Genomic DNA, 23,080 nt, shown 5'->3' with positions numbered 1-23,080 from the left:
CATGGGCGTGGAAGCATATGCATGAGCTTAATGAGCGGTACCATGTGACCGCTGAAGGCAGGAAGAAGCTGTCAGCGCTGGACAACGGAGGATTCAGGGACGTTCAGCGACGGCACAGCAGGGTGACTATGAAGGAGGAGGACGGGGGCTTCACAGGAGGACGGGGGCTGCACAGAGGAGGTTCAGGGCTGCACAGAGGAGGTCGGGGGCTGCACAGAGGAGGTCGGGGGCTGCACAGAGGAGGTCGGGGGCCGCACAGAGGAGGACGGGGGCTGCACAGAGGAGGTCGAGGGCTGCACAGAGGAGGTTGGGGGCTGCACAGAGGAGGTCGGGGGCTGCACAGAGGAGGTCGGGGGCTGCACAGAGGAGGACGGGGGCAAATATTGCGTACCGGCTAATATTTTTTTACAAAAAAAACCCTGGATAGGACAGGACAGAAAAGGCACTGTCTGCAATCACGCAAATACCCTAACAATTTCAACACGACTGATGTACAAAAATACTGAGGTTTGAACAACCTCGCCCCCACTATATCAGCACTCAGGTGTGAACTGGTGGCTAGCAACAGGCTAATACAGCAGGGGACTGAGCAAACAAACAAGATACAAAAATACAGGGCAGGAGCCTGCAGCCCCAGGGGGAGCAAGCTGACCCCTGACAGCAAGGCAAAATCAGATGCAAAGGGTTTAGCAAAAGACACTTAGCTGAAAATTGCAGGATCAGGCAGGAGACAGAAATCCTCCATAAGCAAAGAAAGGAGTATCACCGGCAGCCACTGAGAAGTCTGCTCGCTTATGTAGTCCCAGTCACTACCCCCACTCCTCCAATTATCCTCTGCAGGTGTTGGGTTAACATCATGTTGACCAGCTCCGCTACCAGCAGTATCCACCAGAGGGAGAACTGCCTCAAAAGTCAGACCAAGAGAGTTCACAACACCCACCGCTCTCTCATGGAAAAACTCCACTTCTCACCAATCACACATTAACATTTCCCATCACCAGATCACACATAGCCAGCAGCTATTGTTTTAGCCAAAAGATTTTTTAATCTGCCACAATGACAAGGTAGACTCTTTTGGCCGGCCCGACTCTATTCTAACCTATTAAACATTTGTTAAAATATGCAATACAATTTAGGTATATTTTTATTTATTTTTCAATTTTTAAAATGACCAATAATATCGCATACAAGGGACAAATACCACCACACCATGACCAGACACCATATTACCACCAAAGTGACCGAACAATATCACATACAAGGGACAAATACCACCACACCATATCTAAACCACATATTACCACCACATGGTGACCAACTACATACAAGGAACAAATACCAACACACCATGACCAGACCACATATTACCACCACATAGTGACCAAATAATAGCATATACAAGGAACAAATACCGCCACACCATGGCCGGACAACATATTACCACCACATTGTGACTGAATAGTACAATACTGATCATTAATAATAAAAAAAATACTATCACCATAAGTGCCATTATACACGGTAGATCTGTACTTAATATGCAGTGTCTGTGTACAGGTAATACAGTGATCACCGGTGACATTATACACAGGAGCTCTGTATATAGTGTCAGTGTACAGGTAATACAGTGATCCCCAGTGACATTATACACAGGAGCTCTGTATATAGTGTATAGTGTACAGGTAATAAAGTAATATCCAGTGACATACACAGGAGCTCTGTATACAGTGTATAGTGTCAGTGTACAGATAACACACTGACTCACTAGTGACGTCTCTAGCTGGAGTCCTTCATCTTTCCGTTTCTTTTTAATCCAGCGCAGACCGCCATCACTTCTTTCAGCCAGGACTCATTTCTGCATAAAATAACACAGTTATCTAGAACACCACTTCCAGAGCACATTCCCCATTTTTTCCCTTTCTTCTACACTACACATCTGAATACAGACGTTCACCCACCATTAATATATAATTGGTTATTATGCAACCCACCATTCCAAATATAAATTATAATCCGCCACTGTGCCCCCACTATCTATACACAGCCACATTCCCCATTTAATATAGAAATTAATTAGCACCTGTACTCTTTCCCCCAATTCATTACCAGTCACTTTATCCTCAACGGCCCCCACTATGTACCTCCTGCTCTAACCCTTACTCCAATTCATTATAGTTACATGCCCCTTCTGCCTTAATTCATTGTCATGTGTTCTCTCTCTCCCACCCTCTATTCATTATCAACTGCTCTTCCCCACATTCAATACATCATTTACTCCCCCACCCTCAAAATTCATTATTTGCTCTCCCCACTCCCCACCTTCAATTCACCATTTGCTCTCACCCCCACCTTCAATTCAATTGCTGTCCCCTGTCCCTCACACTCACTTCATTTGCAGTCCCCATCACCCCCACTTCATCATTTGCAGTCCCCATCACCCCCACTTCATCATTTGCAGTCCCCCTTCATCACTTGCAGCCCCCTATCATTTCATCATGTGCAGTACCCCCTCAAACACACTTCATCATTTGCAGTCCCCATCACCCCATCATCATTTGCAGTCCCAATCACCCCCACGTCATCATTTGCAGTCCCAATCACCCCCACTTAATCATTTGCTGTCCCATCACCTACACATCATTTGCCGTCCCCATCACCCCCACATCATCATTTGAAGTCCCCATCACCCACACTTCATCATTTGCCGTCCCCATCACCCCCACATCATCATTTGCAGTCCATATCACCCCCACATCATCATTTGCAGTCCATATCACCCCCACTTCATCATTTGCTGTCCCCATCACCTACACATCATTTGCAGTCCCCATCACCCCCACATCATTATTTGAAGTCCCCATCACCCCCACTTCATCATTTGCAGTCCCCATCACCCCCACATCATCATTTGCAGTCCACATCACCCCCACTTCATCATTTACAGTCCACCTTCATCATTTACAGTCCCCTATCCCCCATTCACTTCATCTGCAGTCCCCCTTACTTGATCATTTGCAGCCCTCTATCATTTTATCATGTGCAGTACCCCCTCAAACACACTTCATCATCTGCAATCCCCCTCACCCCCACATCATCATTTGCAGTCCCCATCACCCCCACATCATCATTTGCAGTCCACATCACCCCCACTTCATCATTTGCAGTCCACCTTACTTCATCATTTACAGTCCCCTATCCCCCATTCACTTCATCTGCAGTCCCCCTTACTTGATCATTTGCAGCCCCCAATCATTTCATCATGTGCAGTACCCCCTCAAACACACTTCATCATCTGCAGTCCCCATCACCCCCACTTCATCATTTGCAGTCCCCATCACCCCCATTTCAACATTTGCAGTCCTCATCACCCCCACTTCATCATTTGCAGTTCTCATCACCCCCGATCATCATTTGCAGTCCCCATCACCCCTTCATCATTTGCAGTTCTCATCACCCCCACATCATCATTTGCAGTCCCCATCATCCCCACTTCATCATTTGCAGTTCTCATCACCTCAACTTCATTTACAGTCCCCTATACCCCATTCACTTCATCTGTAGTCCCCCTTACTTCATCATTTGCAGCCCCCTATCATTTCATCATGTGCAGTACCCCCTCAAACACACTTCATCATCTGCAGTCTCCCATTTAAAAAAACAAACATTTTTTATACTTACCTCATTCGTTCCTGGGGCGTCTAGTGTTTTCAGCAGTGAAGCAGCTAGAATATATGGGCTGTAGTCAGGAGCTGCCTGGAGCCCATACATTCTAGCTGCGCAGCCGACTAGGTAAGACGGCCGTGGACAGCTCCAAAAAGGCTCCCGGGCCCCAGCGCCGGCGTGTGTGCCACAGTGCACAGTATTTTAGTACACGGTGGGGCCCGATTAGCAGAAGCACAAGAGTGGGGCCCCGCACCTGCGGGCCCCTCTATGTACTGCTGAGGACCAGGCTCCATACAGCAGAATGGGCAGTAATGCCCTGATGGCGGCCCTGTGTGTATCCAGTGGGTTTTGGAAATGTTTGACTTTTTCCTCCAATGCTTTTAGTTTTTTAGTATAGCTACACTACACAGTACCACTCCTGTATACCTACACTGCACATTACCACTCCTGTATATATACACCACACAGTACCACTCCTGTATATCTACCCTGCACATTACCACTCCTGTATGTATACACCACACCATACCACTCTTGTATATCTACACTGCACAATACCACTCCTTTATGTATACACTGCACAGTACCACTCCTGTATGTATACACTGCACAGTACCACTCCTGTATGTATACACTGCACAGTACCACTCCTGTATATATGCATTACACAGTGCCACTTCTGTCAAGTATATACACACTGAACAGTACCACTTGTCCTGTTCTGTATGTATACACTGCACAGTAACACTTCTCCTGTCCTGTATATATACACTGCACAGTAACACTTCTCCTGTCCTGTATATATACTGCACAGTACCACTCCTCCTGTCCTGTATATATACACTGCACAGTACCACTCCTCCTGTCCTGTATATATACACTGCACAGTACCACTCCTCCTATCCTGTATATATACACTGCACAGTACCACTTTTCCTGTACTGTATATATACACTGTACAGTACTACTTCTCCTGTCCTGTATATATACACTGCACAGTAACACTTCTCCTGTCCTGTATATATACACTGCACAGTAACACTTCTCCTGTTCTGTATATATACACTGCACGGTACCATTCCTCCTGTTCTGTATATATACACTGCACAGTACCACTTCTCCTGTCCTGTATACATACATTGCACAGTACCCCTTCTCCTGTATATATACACTGCACAGTACCACTCCTCCTGTCCTGTATATATACACTGCACAGTACCACTCCTCCTGTCCTGTATATATACACTGCACAGTATCACTTCTCCTGTCCTGTATATATACACTACACAGTACCACTCCTCTTATCCTGTATATATACACTGCACAGTACCACTTCTCCTGTCCTGCATATACACTGCACAATACCACTCCTCTTATCCTGCATTTATACACTGCACAGTACCACTCCTCCTATCCTGTATATATACACTGTACAGCACCATTCCTCCTGTCCTGTATATATACACTGCACAGCACCACTCCTCCTGTCCTGTATATATATACACTGCACAGTACCACTTCTCCTGTCCTGTATCTATACACTGCACAGTACAGTACCACTCCTCCTGTCCTGCATATACACTACACAGTACCACTCCTGTATATATACACTGCACAGTACCACTCCTCCTGTCCTGTATATATACACTGTACAGCACCACTGCTCCTGTCCTGTATATATACACTGCACAGTACCACTTCTCCTGTCCTCTATATATACACTGCACAGCACCACTCCTCCTGTCCTGTATACACTACACAGAACCACTCCTCCTTTATATATACACTGCACAGTACCACTCCTCCTGTCCTGTATATATAGACTGCACAGTACCACTCCTGTCCTGTATATATACACTGCACAGTACCACTCCTCCTGTTCTGTATATACACTCACTGGCCACTTTATTAGGTACACCTGTCCAACTGTGTGTTAAGACTTAATTTCTAATCAGCCAATCACATGGCGGCAACTCAGTGCATTTAGGCATGTAGACATGGTCAAGACAATCTCCTGCAGTTCAAACCGAGCATCAGTATGGGGAAGAAAGGTGATTTGAGTGCCTTTGAACGTGGCATGATTGTTGGTGCCAGAAGGGCTGGTCTGAGAATTTCAGAAACTGCTGATCTACTGGGATTTTCACGCACAACCATCTCTAGGGTTTACAGAGAATGGTCCGAAAAAGAAAAAAAATCCAGTGAGCGGCAGTTCTGTGGCCGGAAATGCCATGTTGATGCCAGAGGTCAGAGGAGAATGGGCAGACTGGTTCGAGCTGATAGAAAGGCAACAGTGACTCAAATTGCCACCCGTTACAACCAAGGTAGGCAGAAGAGCATCTCTGAACGCACAGTGCGTCGAACTTTGAGGCAGATGGGCTACAGCAGCAGAAGACCACACTGGGTACCACTCCTCTCAGCTAAGAACAGGAAACTGAGGCTACAATTTGCACAAGCTCATCGAAATTGGACAGTAGAAGATTGGAAAAACGTTGCCTGGTCTGATGAGTCTCGATTTCTGCTGCGACATTCGGATGGTAGGGTCAGAATTTGGCGTAAACAACATGAAAGCATGGATCCATCCTGCCTTGTATCAACGGTTCAGGCTGGTGGTGGTGGTGTCATGGTGTGGGGAATTTTTTCTGGGCACTCTTTGGGCCCCTTGGTACCAATTGAGCATCGTTGCAACGCCACAGCCTACCTCAGTATTGTTGCTGACCATGTCCATCCCTTTATGACCACAATGTACCCAACATCTGATGGCTACTTTCAGCAGGATAATGCGCCATGTCATAAAGCTCGAATCATCTCAGATTGGTTTCTTGACCATGACAATGAGTTTACTGTACTCAAATGGCCTCCTCAGTCACCAGATCTCAATCCAATAGAGCATCTTTGGGATGTGGTGGAACGGGAGATTCGCATCAGGGATGTGCAGCCGACAAATCTGCGCCAACTGTGTGATGCCATCATGTCAATATGGTCCAAAATCTCTGAGGAATGCTTCCAGCACCTTGTTGAATCTCTGCCACGAAGAATTGAGGCAGTTCTGAAGGCAAAAGGGGGTCCAACCCCTTACTAGGATGGTGTACCTAATAAAGTGGCCAGTGAGTGTATACACTGCACAGTACCTCTCCTTCTGTACTGTATATATACACTGTACAGCACCACTCCTCCTGTCCTGTATATATGCACAGCACCACTCCGCCTGTCCTGTATATATATATACTGCACAGTACCACTTCTCCTGTCTTGTATCTATACACTGCACAGTACCACTCCTCCTGCATATATACACTGCACAGTACCACTCCTCCTGTTCTGTATACACTACACAGTACCACTCCTCCTGTACTGTGTATATACACTGTACAGCACCACTCCTCCTGTTCTGTATATATACACTGCACAGTACCTCTCCTCCTGTACTGTATATATACACTGTACAGCACCACTCCTCCTGTCCTGTATATATGCACAGCACCACTCCGCCTGTCCTGTATATATATACTGCACAGTACCACTTCTCCTGTCTTGTATCTATACACTGCACAGTACCACTCCTCCTGCATATATACACTGCACAGTACCACTCCTCCTGTTCTGTATACACTACACAGTACCACTCCTGTACTGTGTATGTACACTGTACAGCACCACTCCTCCTGTTCTGTATATATACACTGCACAGTACCTCTCCTCCTGTACTGTATATATACACTGTACAGCACCACTCCTCCTGTCCTGTATATATGCACAGCACCACTCCGCCTGTCCTGTATATATATATATATATACTGCACAGTACCACTTCTCCTGTCCTGTATCTATACACTGCACAGTACCACTCCTCCTGTCCTGTATACACTACAGAGTACCACTCCTCCTGTACTGTGTATATACACTGCACAGCATCACTCCTCCTGTCCTGCATATACACACTGCACAGTACCACTCCTCCTGCATATATACACTGCACAGTACCACTCCTCCTGTTCTGTATACACTACACAGTACCACTCCTCCTGTCCTGTATATATACACTGCACAGTACCACTCCTTCTGTCCTGTATATATACACTGCACAGTACCACTTCTCCTGTCCTGTATATATACACTGCACAGCACCACTCCTCCTGTCCTGCATATACACACTGCACAGTACCACGCCTCCTGTCCTGTATATATACTGCACAGTACCACTTCTACTGTCCTGTATATATACACTACACAGTACCACTCCTCCTGTCCTGTATACACTAGAGTACCACTCCTCCTGTACTGTGTATATACACTGCACAGCATCACTCCTCCTGTCCTGCATATACACACTGCACAGTACCACTCCTCCTATCCTGTATATATACTGCACAGTGCCACTTCTACTGTCCTGTATATATACACTGCACAGTACCACTCCTGTCCTGTATACACTGCACAGTACCACTTCTACTGTCCTGTATATATACACTGCACAGTACCACTCCTGTATATATATACACTGCACAGTACCACTCCTCCTGTGCTGTATATATACACTGCACAGTACCACTTCTCCTGTCCTATATATATATATACACTGCACAGTACCACTTATCCTGTCCAGTATATATACATTGCACAGTACCACTCCTCCTGTCCTCTATATATACACTGCACAGCACCACTTCTCCTGTCCGGTACATATACACTACACAGTACCACTTCTCCAGTCCTCTATATATACACTGCATTGTACCACTCCTCCTCTCCTGTGTATATATATACTGCACAGTACCACTCCTCCTGTCCTGTATATATACACTAGACAGTACCTCGTCTCCTGTCCTGTATATATACACTGTACAGCACCACTCCTCCTGTCCTGCATATACACTGCACAGTACCACTCCTCCTGTCCTGTATATATATGCTGCACAGTACCACTTTTCCTGTCCTGTATATATACACTGCACAGTACCATTCCTCATGTCCTGTATATGTACACTGCACAGTACCACTCCTCCTGTCCTGTATATATATGCTGCACAGTACCACTTTTCCTGTCCTGTATATATACACTGCACAGTACCATTCCTCATGTCCTGTATATGTACACTGCACAATACCACTCCTCTTATCCTGTATTTATACACTGCACAGTACCACTCCTCCTGTCCTGTATATATACACTGCACAGTACCACTTCTCCTGTCCTGTATATGTACACTACACAGTACCACTTCTCCAGTCCTCTATATACACTGCACAGTGCCACTCCTCCTGTATATATATACTGCACAGTACCACTCCTCCTGACCTGTATATATACACTGCACAGTACCACTTCTCCTGTCCTGTATATATACACTGCACAGTACCACTCCTCCTGTCCTGTATATATACACTGCACATTACCACTCCTGTCCTGCATATACACTGCACAGTAACACTCATCCTGTCCTGTATATATACACCGTACAGTACCGCTTCTCCTGTCCTGTATATATACACTGCACAGTACCACTTCTGTCCTGTATATATACAGTGCACAGTACCACTTGTCCTGTCCTGTATATATACACTGCACAGTACCACTTGTCCTGTCCTGTATATATACACTGCACAGTACCACTCCTCCTGTCCTGTATATATACACTGCACAGTACCACTCCTCCTGTCCTGCATATACACTGCACAGCACCACTCATCCTGTCCTGCATATACACTGCACAGTACCACTTCTCCTGTCCTGTATATATACACTGCACAGTACCACTTCTCCTGTCCTGTATATATACACCGTACAGTACCACTTCTCCTGTCCTGTATATATACACTGTACAGTACCACTTCTCCTGTCCTGTATATATACACTGTACAGTACCACTTCTCCTGTCCTGTATATATACACTGCACAGTACCACTTCTCCTGTCCTGTATACAGTGCACAGTACCACCTCTCCTGTCCTGTATATATACACTGCACAGTACCACTCCTCCTGTCCTGCATATACACTGCACAGTACCACTTCTCCTGTCCTGCATATACACTGCACAGTACCACTCCTCCTGTCCTGCATATACACTGCACAGTACCACTCCTCCTGTCCTGTATATATACACTGCACAGTACCACTCCTCCTGTCCTGCATATACACTGCACAGTACCACTTCTGTCCTGTATATACACACTGCACAGTACCTCTCCTCCTGTCCTGTATATATACACTGCACAGTACCACTCCTCCTGTCCTGTATATATATGCTGCACAGTACCACTCCTCCTGTCCTGTATATATACACTGCACAGTACCACTCCTCCTGTCCTGTATATATACACTGCACAGTACCACTCCTCCTGTCCTGCATATACACTGCACAGTACCACTTCTCCTGTCCTGTATATATACACTGCACAGTACCACTTCTCCTGTCCTGTATATACACACTGCACAGTACCACTTTTCCTGTCCTGTACAAATACACTGCACAGTACCACTCCTCCTGTCCTGCATATACACTGCACAGTACCACTCCTCCTGTCCTGTATATATACACTGCACAGTACCACTCCTCCTGTCCTGTATATATACACTGCACAGTACCACTCCTCCTGTCCTGTATATATACACTGCACAGTACCACTCCTCCTGTCCTGTATATATACACTGCACAGTACCACTCCTCCTGTCCTGTATATATACACTGCACAGTACCACTCCTCCTGTCCTGTTTATATACACTGCACAGTACCACTCCTCCTGTCCTGTATATATACACTGCACAGTACCACTCCTCCTGCCCTGTATATATACACTGCACAGTACCACTCCTCCTGTCCTGTATATATACACTGCACAGTACCACTCCTCCTGCCCTGTATATATACACTGCACAGTACCACTCCTCCTGTCCTGTATATATACACTGCACAGTACCACTCCTCCTGTCCTGTATATATACACTGCACAGTACCACTCCTCCTGTCCTGTATATATACACTGCACAGTACCACTCCTCCTGTCCTGTATATATACACTGCACAGTACCACTTCTCATGTCCTGTATATGCACACTGCACAGTACCACTCCTCCTGTCCTGTGTATATATACTGCACAGTACCACTCCTCCTGTCCTGTATATATACACTGCACAGTACCACTCCTCCTGTCCTGCATATACACTGCACAGTACCACTTCTCCTGTCCTGTATATACACACTGCACAGTACCACTTTTCCTGTCCTGTACAAATACACTGCACAGTACCACTCCTCCTGTCCTGCATATACACTGCACAGTACCACTCCTCCTGTCCTGTATATATACACTGCACAGTACCACTCCTCCTGTACTGTATATATACACTGCACAGTACCACTCCTCCTGTCCTGTATATATACACTGCACAGTACCACTCCTCCTGTCCTGTATATATACACTGCACAGTACCACTCCTCCTGTCCTGTATATATACACTGCACAGTACCACTCCTCCTGTCCTGTATATATACACTGCACAGTACCACTCCTCCTGTCCTGTATATATACACTGCACAGTACCACTCCTCCTGTCCTGTATATATACACTGCACAGTACCACTCCTCCTGTCCTGTATATATACACTGCACAGTACCACTCCTCCTGTCCTGTTTATATACACTGCACAGTACCACTCCTCGTGTCCTGTATATATACACTGCACAGTACCACTCCTCCTGCCCTGTATATATACACTGCACAGTACCACTCCTCCTGTCCTGTATATATACACTGCACAGTACCACTCCTCCTGTCCTGTATATATACACTGCACAGTACCACTCCTCCTGTCCTGTATATATACACTGCACAGTACCACTCCTCCTGTCCTGTATATATACACTGCACAGTACCACTCCTGTCCTGCATATATACACTGCACAGTACCACTCCTCCTGTCCTGTATATATACACTGCACAGTACCACTCCTCCTGTCCTGTATATATACACTGCACAGTACCACTCCTCCTGTCCTGCATATACACTGCACAGTACCACTTCTCCTGTCCTGTATATATACACTGCACAGTACCTCTCCTCCTGTCCTGTATATATACACTGCACAGTACCACTCCTCCTGTCCTGTATATATACACTGCACAGTACCACTCCTCCTGTCCTGTATATATACACTGCACAGTACCACTCCTGTCCTGCATATACACTGCACAGTACCACTCCTCCTGTCCTGTATTTATACACTGCACAGTACCACTCCTCCTGTACTGTGTATATACACTGTACAGCACCACTCCTCCTGTCCTGTATATACACACTGCACAGTGCCACTCCTCCTGTCCTGTATATATACACTGCACAGTACCACTCCTCCTGTCCTGTATATATACACTGCACAGTACCACTCCTCCTGTCCTGTATATATACACTGCACAGTACCACTCCTCCTGTCCTGTATATATACACTGCACAGTACCACTCCTGTCCTGCATATACACTGCACAGTACCACTCCTCCTGTCCTGTATTTATACACTGCACAGTACCACTCCTCCTGTCCTGTATATATACACTGCACAGTACCACTCCTTCTGTCCTGTATATATACACTGCACAGTACCACTCCTCCTGTACTGTGTATATACACTGTACAGCACCACTCCTCCTGTCCTGTATATACACACTGCACAGTGCCACTCCTCCTGTCCTGTATATATACACTGCACAGTACCTCTCCTCCTGTCCTGTATATATACACTGCACAGTACCTCTCCTCCTGTCCTGTATATATACACTGCACAGTACCACTCCTCCTGTCCTGTATATATACACTGCACAGTACCACTCCTCCTGTCCTGTATATATACACTGCACAGTACCACTCCTGTCCTGCATATACACTGCACAGTACCACTCCTGTCCTGTATTTATACACTGCACAGTACCACTCCTCCTGTTCTGTATATATACACTGCACAGTACCACTCCTCCTGTCCTGTATATATACACTGCACAGTACCACTCCTCGTGTCCTGTATATATATACTGCACAGTACCTCTCCTCCTGTCCTGTATATATACACTGCACAGTACCACTCCTCCTGTCCTGTATATATACACTGCACAGTACCACTCCTCCTGTCCTGTATATATACACTGCACAGTACCACTCCTCCTGTTCTGTATATATACACTGCACAGCACCACTCCTCCTGTCCTGTATATATACACTGCACAGTACCACTCCTCCTGTCCTGTATATATACACTGCACAGTACCTCTCCTCCTGTCCTGTATATATACACTGCACAGTACCACTCCTCCTGTCCTGTATATATACACTGCACAGTACCACTCCTCCTGTCCTGTATATATACACTGCACAGTACCACTCCTGTCCTGCATATACACTGCACAGTACCACTCCTCCTGTCCTGTATTTATACACTGCACAGTACCACTCCTCCTGTTCTGTATATATACACTGCACAGTACCACTCCTCCTGTCCTGTATATATACACTGCACAGTACCACTCCTCCTGTCCTGTATATATACACTGCACAGTACCACTCCTCGTGTCCTGTATATATATATACTGCACAGTACCACTCTTCCTGTCCTGTATTTATACACTGCACAGTACCACTCCTCCTGTTCTGTATATATACACTGCACAGTACCACTCCTCCTGTCCTGTATATATACACTGCACAGTACCACTCCTCGTGTCCTGTATATATATATACTGCACAGCACCACTCCTCCTGTCCTGTATATACACACTGCACAGTGCCACTCCTCCTGTCCTGTATATATACACTGCACAGTGCCACTCCTCCTGTCCTGTATATACACACTGCACAGTACCACTCCTCCTGTCCTGTATATGTACACTGCACAGTACCTCTCCTCCTGTCCTGTATATACACACTGCACAGTACCACTCCTCCTGTCCTGTATATACACACTGCACAGCACCACTCCTCCTGTCCTGCATATACACTGCACAGTACCACTCCTCCTGTCCTGTATTTATACACTGCACAGTACCACTCCTCCTGTCCTGTATGTATACACAGCACAGTTCTACTTCTCCTGTCCTGTATATATACACTGCACAGTACCACTCCTCCTGTTCTGTATATATACACTGCACAGTACCACTTCTCCTGTCCTCTATATATACACTGCACAGTACCACTCCTCCTGTCCTGTATATATACACTGCACAGTACCACTTCTGTCCTGCATATACACTGCACAGTACCACTTCTCCTGTCCTCTATATATACACTGCACAGTACCACTCCTCCTGTCCTGTATATATACACTGCACATTACCACTCCTGTCCTGCATATACACTGCACAGTACCACTTCTCCTGTCCTCTATATATACACTGCACAGTACCACTCCTCCTGTCCTGTATATATACACTGCACATTACCACTCCTGTCCTGCATATACACTGCACAGTACCACTTCTCCTGTCCTGTATATATACACTGCACAGTACCACTCCTCCTGTTCTGTATATATACACTGCACAGTACCACTTCTCCTGACCTGTATATATACTGCACAGTACCAATTCTCCTGTCCTGTATATATACACTGCACAGTACCACTTCTCCTGTCCTCTATATATACACTGCACAGTACCACTCCTCCTGTCCTGTATATATACACTGCACATTACCACTCCTGTCCTGCATATACACTGCACAGTACCACTTCTCCTGTCCTGTATATATACACTGCACAGTACCACTCCTCCTGTTCTGTATATATACACTGCACAGTACCACTTCTCCTGACCTGTATATATACTGCACAGTACCACTCCTCCTGTTCTGTATATATACACTGCACAGTACCACTTCTCCTGTCCTCTATATATACACTGCACAGTACCACTCCTCCTGTCCTGTATATATACACTGCACAGTACCACTCCTGTCCTGCATATACACTGCACAGTACCACTCCTCCTGTCCTGTATTTATACACTGCACAGTACCACTCCTCCTGTCCTGTATTTATACACTGCACAGTACCACTCCTCCTGTTCTGTATATATACACTGCACAGTACCACTTCTCCTGACCTGTATATATACTGCACAGTACCACTCCTCCTGTTCTGTATATATACACTGCACAGTACCACTTCTCCTGTCCTCTATATATACACTGCACAGTACCACTCCTCCTGTCCTGTATATATACACTGCACAGTACCACTCCTGTCCTGCATATACACTGCACAGTACCACTCCTCCTGTCCTGTATTTATACACTGCACAGTACCACTCCTCCTGTTCTGTATATATACACTGCACAGTACCACTTCAATTATTCCGTATGTAACCGTTCACTTTGATTGTGTCTTGCAGGATGCGCCTTCTTAACGTACTGTGCCAGGGAGTCTGCGCTAAAAGCCCAAAGTGCCCTCCATGAGCAGAAGACCCTGCCCGGGGTAAGTTCCAATGCAACAGGGGAAGGAGGTTTCTGTGGCATCATTTCAAGCTGTGGACTGCAGGCAGATTATAAATAGATGGTTCTAATTAGCAACCGCCTGTGGAAGTGTCAAGGCCGGGGAGCTGATGTCTCTGGTGACACTGTACCACAGGTGATGATTCCTTGGATTAGTCCCACCTGGGAGGGAGTAGACATCCGGAAATGCCAGGGATGAGGGGTAGCAGGGCGAGGGCAAGGAACAACTCATGCCCTACCGAGCTGCTGTATGTCAGATGCGCTGCAGTTTTTTGGAGAAAGTGAGATGCTCTGCAGGTATTAGGGACAGTGAAATGCTCTGCAGGTAAGAGGACCCTTGAGATACTCTGCATGTATAAGGGGCAGTGAGATATTCTGCAAGTATTAGGTAGAGTGAGATATTCTGCAAGTATTAGGTAGAGTGAGATATTCTGCAAGTATTAGGTAGAGTGAGATGCTCTGCATGTAATAGAACCTGTGAGATGCTCTGCAGAAATTGGGTACAGTGGGTGAGATGCTGTGCAGGTAATTGGACCTGTGAGATACTCTGCAGGAATTAGGGACATTGAGATACTCTGCAGGAATTAGGGACAGTGAGATACTCTGCTGGTAATAGGACATGTGAGATATTCGGCAGGAATTAGGGACAGTGAGATACTACTGTGCAGGAATTAGGGACAGTGAGATACTCTGCAGGAATTAGGGACAGTGAGATACTCTGCAGGAATTAGGGACAGTGAGATACTCTGCTGGTAATAGGACATGTGAGATATTCTGCAGGAATTAGGGACAGTGAGATACTCTGCAGGAATTAGGGACAGTGAGATACTCTGCTGGTAAATGGACATGTGAGATGTTCTGCAGGTAATAGGATATGTGAGATGCTCTGCAGGTAATAGAACCTGTGAGATGCTCTGCAAATATTAGAGACATTTAGATGTTCTGCAGGTATTAGGGACAGTTATATACACTGCAGGTAATTAAGGTGATATGAGACAGTATATGATAAAACATTCTGTAGGTTTATGATACAATGTAAAGTTCAATTTCTGGACAATATCAACATTTTTGCTTACAGTCAGTGAATGAGAACATTTTTCATCCTAGATGCATATTAGTCAGATGTTTCTTTGAATATAGGCAAACTGTTTTCATTTACTGACAGCAAGCAGAAATCTTGAAAATGCTGACGAATTAAGCCATGTCTAGTCCTGTGGGTGCTGTGTCGAATATAATTGAGGTAGCTGGCAGTGTAAGGTCTGGTATATTGTAGGTGGGTGGTATATTGGTGGGGTAGCTGGCGGTGTAATGTCTGGCATGTGGTAGCTGGGTGGTATATTGGTGAAGTATCTGGTGGTGTAAGGTCTGGTATATGGTAGCAGGGTGGTATATTGGTGGAGTAGCTGTCGGTCTAAGGTCTGGTATATGGTAGCTGGGTGGTATATTGGTGAAGTAGCTGGCGGTGTAAGGTCTGGTATATTGTAGCTGGGTGGTATATTGGTGGAGTAGCTGTCTATGTACATGTAAGTCTGGTATAAGGTAGCTGGTGGTGTAAGGTCTGGTATATGATAGCTGAGTGGTATATTGGTGGAGTAGCTGTTGGTGTGAGGTCTGGTATATGGTAGCTGGGTGGTATATTGGTGAAATAGCTGGCGGTGTAAAGTCTGAGATATGGTAGCTTGGTATATTGGTGGAGTAGCTGGTAGTGTAAGGTCTGGTATATTTTAGCTGGGCGGTGTATTGGTGAAGTAACTGGCTATGTAAAATCTGGTATATGGTAGCTGGGTGGTTTATTGGTGGTATTCTTGGTGGTGTAAGGTCTGGTATATGCTAGCTGGGTTCTATATTGGTGGAGTTTCTGGCAGCGTATGGTCTGGTATATGTTAGCTGGGTGGTTTATTGGTGAAGTAGCTGGCTGTGTAAGGTCTGGTATATTGTAGCTTGGTGGTATATTTGTGGAGTAGCTGGCAGTGTAAAATCTGGCATATGGTGGCTGAGTGGTATATTGGTGGAGTATCTGGTGGTGTAAGGTCTGGTATATGGTGGTTGGGTGGTATTTTAGTGGAGAAGCTGGCATTGTAAGCTCTGGTTTATGGTAGCTGGGTAGTATATTGATGAGTAGCTTGCGGTGTGAGGGCTGGTATATGGTAGCTGGGTGGTACATTGGTGGAGCATCTGGCAGTGTAAAGTCTGGTATATGGTGGGTGGATGGTATATTGGTGGAGTAGCTGGCTTTGTAATGTCTGGTATATGCTAGCTGGGTGGTACATTGGTGGATTAGGTGGCAGTGTAAGGTCTGGTATGTTGTAGCTGGGTGGTATATTGGTGGAGTAGCTGTCGGTCTAGGGTCTGGTATATGGTAGCTGGGTGGTATATTGGTCAAGTAGCTGGCGGTGTAGGGTCTGGTATATTGTAGGTGGGTGGTATATTGGTAGGGTAGCTGGCTATGTAAGGTCTGGTATATGGTAGCTGGCGGTGTAAGGTCTGGTATATGGTAGCTGAGTGGTATATTGGTGGAGTAGCTGTTGGTGTGAGGTCTGGTATATGGTAGCTGGGTGGTATATTGGTGAAATAGATGGCGGTGTAAAGTCTGGGATATGGTAGCTTGGTATATTGGTGGAGTAGCTGGCAGTGTAAGGTCTGGTATATGGTAGCTGGGTGTTATATTGGTGGAATAGCTGGCGGTGTAAAGTCTGGTATATAGTAGCTGGGTGGTATATTGGTGGAGGTCTGGTATATTCTAGCTGGGTGGTATATTGGTAGAATAGCTGGTGGTGTAAGGTCTGGTATATGGTAGTTGGGTGGTTTATTGGTGGAGTAGCTGGCTGTGTAAGGTCTGGTATATGGTAGCTGAGTGGTATATTGGTGGAGTAGCCTTCGGTGTGAGGTCTGGTATATGGTAGCTGGGTGGTACCGTGTATACTAATGTATAAGCCAAGATTTTCAGCCCATTTTTTGGGGCTGAAAGTCCCTCTCTTGGCTTATACACGAGTCATATACCGGGGGTGTCGGAGGGGGAGAAGGATCGGGGGTGTCAGTGATCTTACCCCCTCCTGGCTCTTCTCTGCAGCCCCCCTGCTTGCTCCATGTTCTCAGCGCCCCTGCTCTTCCTGCTTCAGTGGTCACGTGGTATCGCTCATTAAACTCATGAATATGCACATATTTATGACTCTAATGAGCGGTACCACGTGACCACTGAAGCAGGAAGAGCACAGCGGCGCCGAGAACATGGAACAAGCAGGGGCTGCGCTGCAGAGACGAGCGCCAGGAGGGGGTGAGTATGAACGGGGGATCCATATGCCATATCCACTTGTCCCTGTTCCAGAGCCGGCAACGCTGATGAGCAGCGGGCAGCAGGAGGTGAGTATACAGTTTTTTTTTTTTGTTACGGAGGCAGCGGCAGCAGCAGCAGCAGCAACATGATGGGGCCACTTACTGTCCTCATTATCTGGGGCTACACTCTGTGCAGCAAAATTGGGGCCACTCACTGTGCAGCATTATCTGGGGCCACACACTGTGCAGCATTATCTGGGGTCACTCACTGTGCAGCATTATCTAGGGCCACTCACTGCAGCATTATCTGGGGCCACACACTGTGCAGCATTATCTGGGGCCAGTCACTGTGCAGCATTATCTGGGGCCATGACAGCTAGAGGACTCCTGGACACGTCTAAGGTTGTCAGTGTCAGCTTGCTGTGAGCAACACTGGTTGGCGCTCATAGCAAGTGAGTAATTCTGCTATATAGAGGCAATCAGATCATCGCCTCTATGTAGCTGAGCCGATTGAGCCCATGGAGGCTATTGAAGCATGCCAAAATTAAAAAAAAAACGTTTTAAACAATGATAAAAATAAAAAATATAAAAGTTTAAATCACCCCCTTTTCGCCCAAAATAAAACAATAAAAACAAAGTCAAACATACACATATTAGGTATCGCCGCGTTCAGAATCGCCCGATCTATCAATAAAAAAAAGGATTAACCAGATCGCTAAACGGCATAACGGGAAAAAAAGTCAAAACGCCAGAATTACGTTTTTTTGTTGCTGCGACATTGCATTAAAATGCAATAACGAGCGATCAAAACATCATAGCTGCACTAAAATGGTATCATTAAAAGCATCAGCTCAGCGCACAAAAAATAAGCCCTCACCCAACCCGAGATCACGAAATTGGAGACACTACGGGTCTCGGAAAATGGCGCAATTTATTTTTTTTAACAAAGTTTGGAATTTTTTTTCACCACTTAGATAAAGAAGAACCTGTTTATGAATTCGTAATGACCTGGAGAATCATAATGGGAGGTCAGTTTTAGCATTTAGTGAACCTAGTAAAAAAGCCAAACAAAAGCAAGTGTTTTTGCAATTTCACCGCACTTGGAATTTTTTTCCCGCTTTCTAGTACACGACATGGTAAAACCAATGGTGTCGTTCAAAATTACAACTCGTCCTGCAAAACATAAGCCCTCACATGGCCATATTGATGGAAAAATAAAAAAATAAAAAAGTTATGGCTCTGAGAATAAGGGGAGCGAAAAACGAAAATGCAAAACCGAAAAATGCTTCAGTCATGAAATATTCCCCATTCCATTGGCCAGCCCCAAAGCATCGGAGCTGCGTTTCTCACTAGTGTGAGGGAAGAGCTGAATTTCTCCCCTGTGTGTGAGGGAGGAGCTGCATTTCTCACTGGTGTGGGGGCGGAGTTGAATTTTTCACCTGTTTGTGTGTGTAGCGGGGGAGCTGCATTACTCACTGCTTTGGGGTCCGAGTTCAGTTCCTCACCTTTGTGTGGGTAAGTGAGCAGATGTGTTGTTCAGCTGTGTATGGTCACCTGTGGGTAGGAGCAGAGCTGCAACGCTCACCTGTGGGTAGGAGCAGAGCTGCAACGCTCACCTGTGGATAGGAGCAGAGCTGCAACTCTCACCTGTAGGTAGGAGCAGAGCTGCAACGCTCACCTGTCGGTAGGAGCAGAGCTGAAACGCTCACCTGTGGGTAAGAGCAGAGCTGTAACGCTCAACTGTGGGTAGGAGCAGAGCTGCCACGCTCACCTGTGGGTAGGAACAGAGCTGCAACTCTCACCTGTGGGTAGGAGCAGAGCTGCAACGCTCACCTGTGGGTAGGAACAGAGCTGCAACTCTCACCTGTGAGTAGGAGCAGAGCTGCGACGTTGACCTGTGGGTAGGAGCAGAGCTGCAACTCTCACCTGTGGGTAGGAGCAGAGCTACAACGCTCACCTTTGGGTAGGAGCAGAGCTGCAACGCTCACCTGTGGGTAGGAGCAGAGCTGCAACGCTCACCTGTGGGTAGGAGCAGAGCTGCAACGCTCACCTGTAGGTAGGAGCAGAACTGCGATGCTCACCTGTGGGTAGGAACAGAACTGCAACACTCACCTGTGGGTAGGAGCAGAGCTGCAACGCTCACCTGTGGGTAGGAGCAGAACTGCGATGCTCACCTGTGGGTAGGAACAGAACTGCAACGCTCACCTGTGGGTAGGAGCAGAGCTGCAACGCTCAATTGTGGGTGGGAGCAGAGCTGCCACGCTCACCTGTGGGTAGGAGCAGAGCTGCCACGCTCACCTGTGGGTAGGAGCAAAGCTGCCACGCTCACCTGTGGGTAGGAGCAGAGCTGCAACGCTCACCTGTGGGAAGGAGCAGAGCTGCAACTCTCACCTGTATGTGAGGGTGTAACTGCGACGCTCATCTGTGGGTAGGGATGGAGCTGCGACGCACACATATAAGTAGGGGAGGGGCTGCGATGCTCACCTGCGGGTAGCGTCAGTGCTGCGACACTTACCCGTGGGTAGTGGCAGAGCTGCGACGCTCACCTGTGAATAGGAGCAGAGATGCACCACTCACCTGTGTGTGAGGGTGTAGCTGCGACTCGCGTGTGGGTAGGGAAGGTGCTGCGATGCTCACCTGTGGGTGAGAGTGGAGCTGCGACGGTGACATACGGGTTTGGGAGGCACTGTGATGCTCACCTGTGGGTAGGGGCTGAGCTGTGACGCTCACCTGTGGGTAGGGATGGAGCTGCGACACTCACATATGGGTAGGGGAGGCGCTGCGATGCTCACCTGTGGGTAGCGTCAGGGCTGCGACACTTACCTGTGGGTAGGGGCGGAGCTGCGACGCTCACCTGTGGGTAGGAGCAGAGCTGCGAAGCTCACTTGTGGGTAGGGGTGTAACTAATACTCACCTGTGTGTAGGGCGGAGCTGTGATGCTCACCTGTCTGTAGGGCGGAGCTGTGACACTCACCAGTGGGTAGGGGAAAAGATGCAAGACTCACCTGTGGGTAGGGGCAGAGATGTGATGCTCACCTGTGGGTAGGGGCGGAGATGCTACGCTCACCTGTGAGTGAGGGTGTAGCTGCGACTCACGTATGGGTAGGGAAGGCGCTGCAACGCTCACCTGTTTATAGGTGTGGAGCTGCGACGCTCACCTGTTTGTAGGTGTGGAGCTGCGACGCTCACCTCTGGGTGAGGGTGTAGCTGAGACGCTGACGTACGGGTAGAGGAGGCGCTGTGACGCTCACCTGTGGGTAGGGGCGGAGCAACAAAGCCAACCTGTGGGTGAGGGTGTGGCTGCAATGTTCATCTGTGGGTAGAGTCAGTGCTGCGACGCTCACTCGTGTGTAGAGTCAGTGCTGCAACGCTCACACGTGGGTAGGGACGGATCTGCAACGCTCACTCAAGGGTAGGGTTAGTGCTGCGATGCTCACCTGTGGGTAGGGTCAGTGCTGCGACGCTCACCCGTGGGTAGGGTCAGTGCTGCGACACACACCCGAGGGTAGGGGCGGAGCTGCGATGCTATCTACGTGCTCATCTTGCACTCTGAATATAACCTGGGGGTCACGTGTTGCTGCCAGCTCTCATAGACATTGAGGCTCGCCACATTGGGAGTCCTAGCGGATAATATTTGGGATTTGCGGTTACATCAGCGGCGGATTAACCAAAATCTTTATTTTTCTCTGGGACATTATGTGCTGTAAATACTGTATTATCTTTTGCTCTGTGATTGGCGGTTCGGCACCATCAGTTGCTTAGCAACCTGCTGCTCCGATGGACAGAAATGTAACTCCCAGGATTCATTTGGAAGCTGCTGGAAAACTGGAGTGTCAATCCTGTGGAGGATCAGGGTAGGAGACATTGATTGGAGCGTCTTGATGATGTCACGGCCGTTGACCTCACGTTGCTTCTCGCAATAATGATGATGTCACTGCCGCTGACCTCATGCTACTGCTCGCAATGATGATGATGTCACGGCCGTTGACCTCACGCTGCTGGTCGGAATGAAGATGATGTTACAGCCGCTGACATCACGCTGCTGCTCGCAATGATGGTGATGTCACGGCCACTGTCCTCGCGCTGCTGCTTGCAATAATAATGATGATATCACAGCTGCTGATCTGATGCTGTTGCTCGCAATGCTGATGATATAACGGCCACTGACGTCACGCTGCTGCTCACAATGATGATGATGTCACGGCTGCTGACCTCTCGCTGCTGCTTGCAAAGATGATGTCCTGTCCACTGACCTCATGCTGGTTCTCGTGGTGATGATGATGTCATAGCCACTGACCTTAAGCTGCTGCTTGTGGTTATGATGCTGTCAAGGCCACTGACCTCACGATGCAGCTTGTGGTGATGATGCTGTCACGGCCCCTGACCTCACGCTTCTGCTCCCAGTTATGATGACGTCACGGCCGCTGACCTTACGCTGCTGCTTGTGATGATGATGTCACGGCCGCTGACCTCACATTGCTGCTCGTGAGGATGATGATGTCACGGCCGCTGACCTCGCTGTTGCTCAGGGTGATGATGATGTCACGGCCACTGACCTCACGCTGGTGCTCGTGATGATGATGATGTCACGGCTGCTGACCTTACTCTGCTGCTGAGAGTTTGCTCTCCACTGTGGATGATTCACCCCACTTTTGCACATTATCTGC

At 47.3% G+C, this 23,080-nt stretch overlaps 1 protein-coding gene across 5 annotated transcripts in view; it reads left to right on the top strand.

Annotated features, from left to right (window-relative positions):
• Positions 1-23,080, top strand: part of CELF3 (CUGBP Elav-like family member 3) — a 138,136-nt gene that overhangs the window by 48,985 nt on the left and 66,071 nt on the right. For all 5 annotated transcript variants that reach the window (XM_073564661.1, XM_073564660.1, XM_073564657.1 and 2 more), the window contains exon 2: positions 15,041-15,123. In XM_073564661.1, coding sequence (XP_073420762.1) covers positions 15,041-15,123 — 83 coding nt within the window. The remainder of the gene's footprint in view (positions 1-15,040; positions 15,124-23,080) is intronic.

Source organism: Dendrobates tinctorius, unplaced genomic scaffold (genome assembly GCF_039654945.1).
Source record: "Dendrobates tinctorius isolate UK_male_01 unplaced genomic scaffold, ASM3965494v1 ptg000468l, whole genome shotgun sequence".
NCBI classification, from domain to species: domain Eukaryota; kingdom Metazoa; phylum Chordata; class Amphibia; order Anura; family Dendrobatidae; genus Dendrobates; species Dendrobates tinctorius.
The sequence above is the reverse complement of the archived record's forward strand: the minus strand, read 5'-3'. Positions and strand labels throughout refer to the sequence as shown.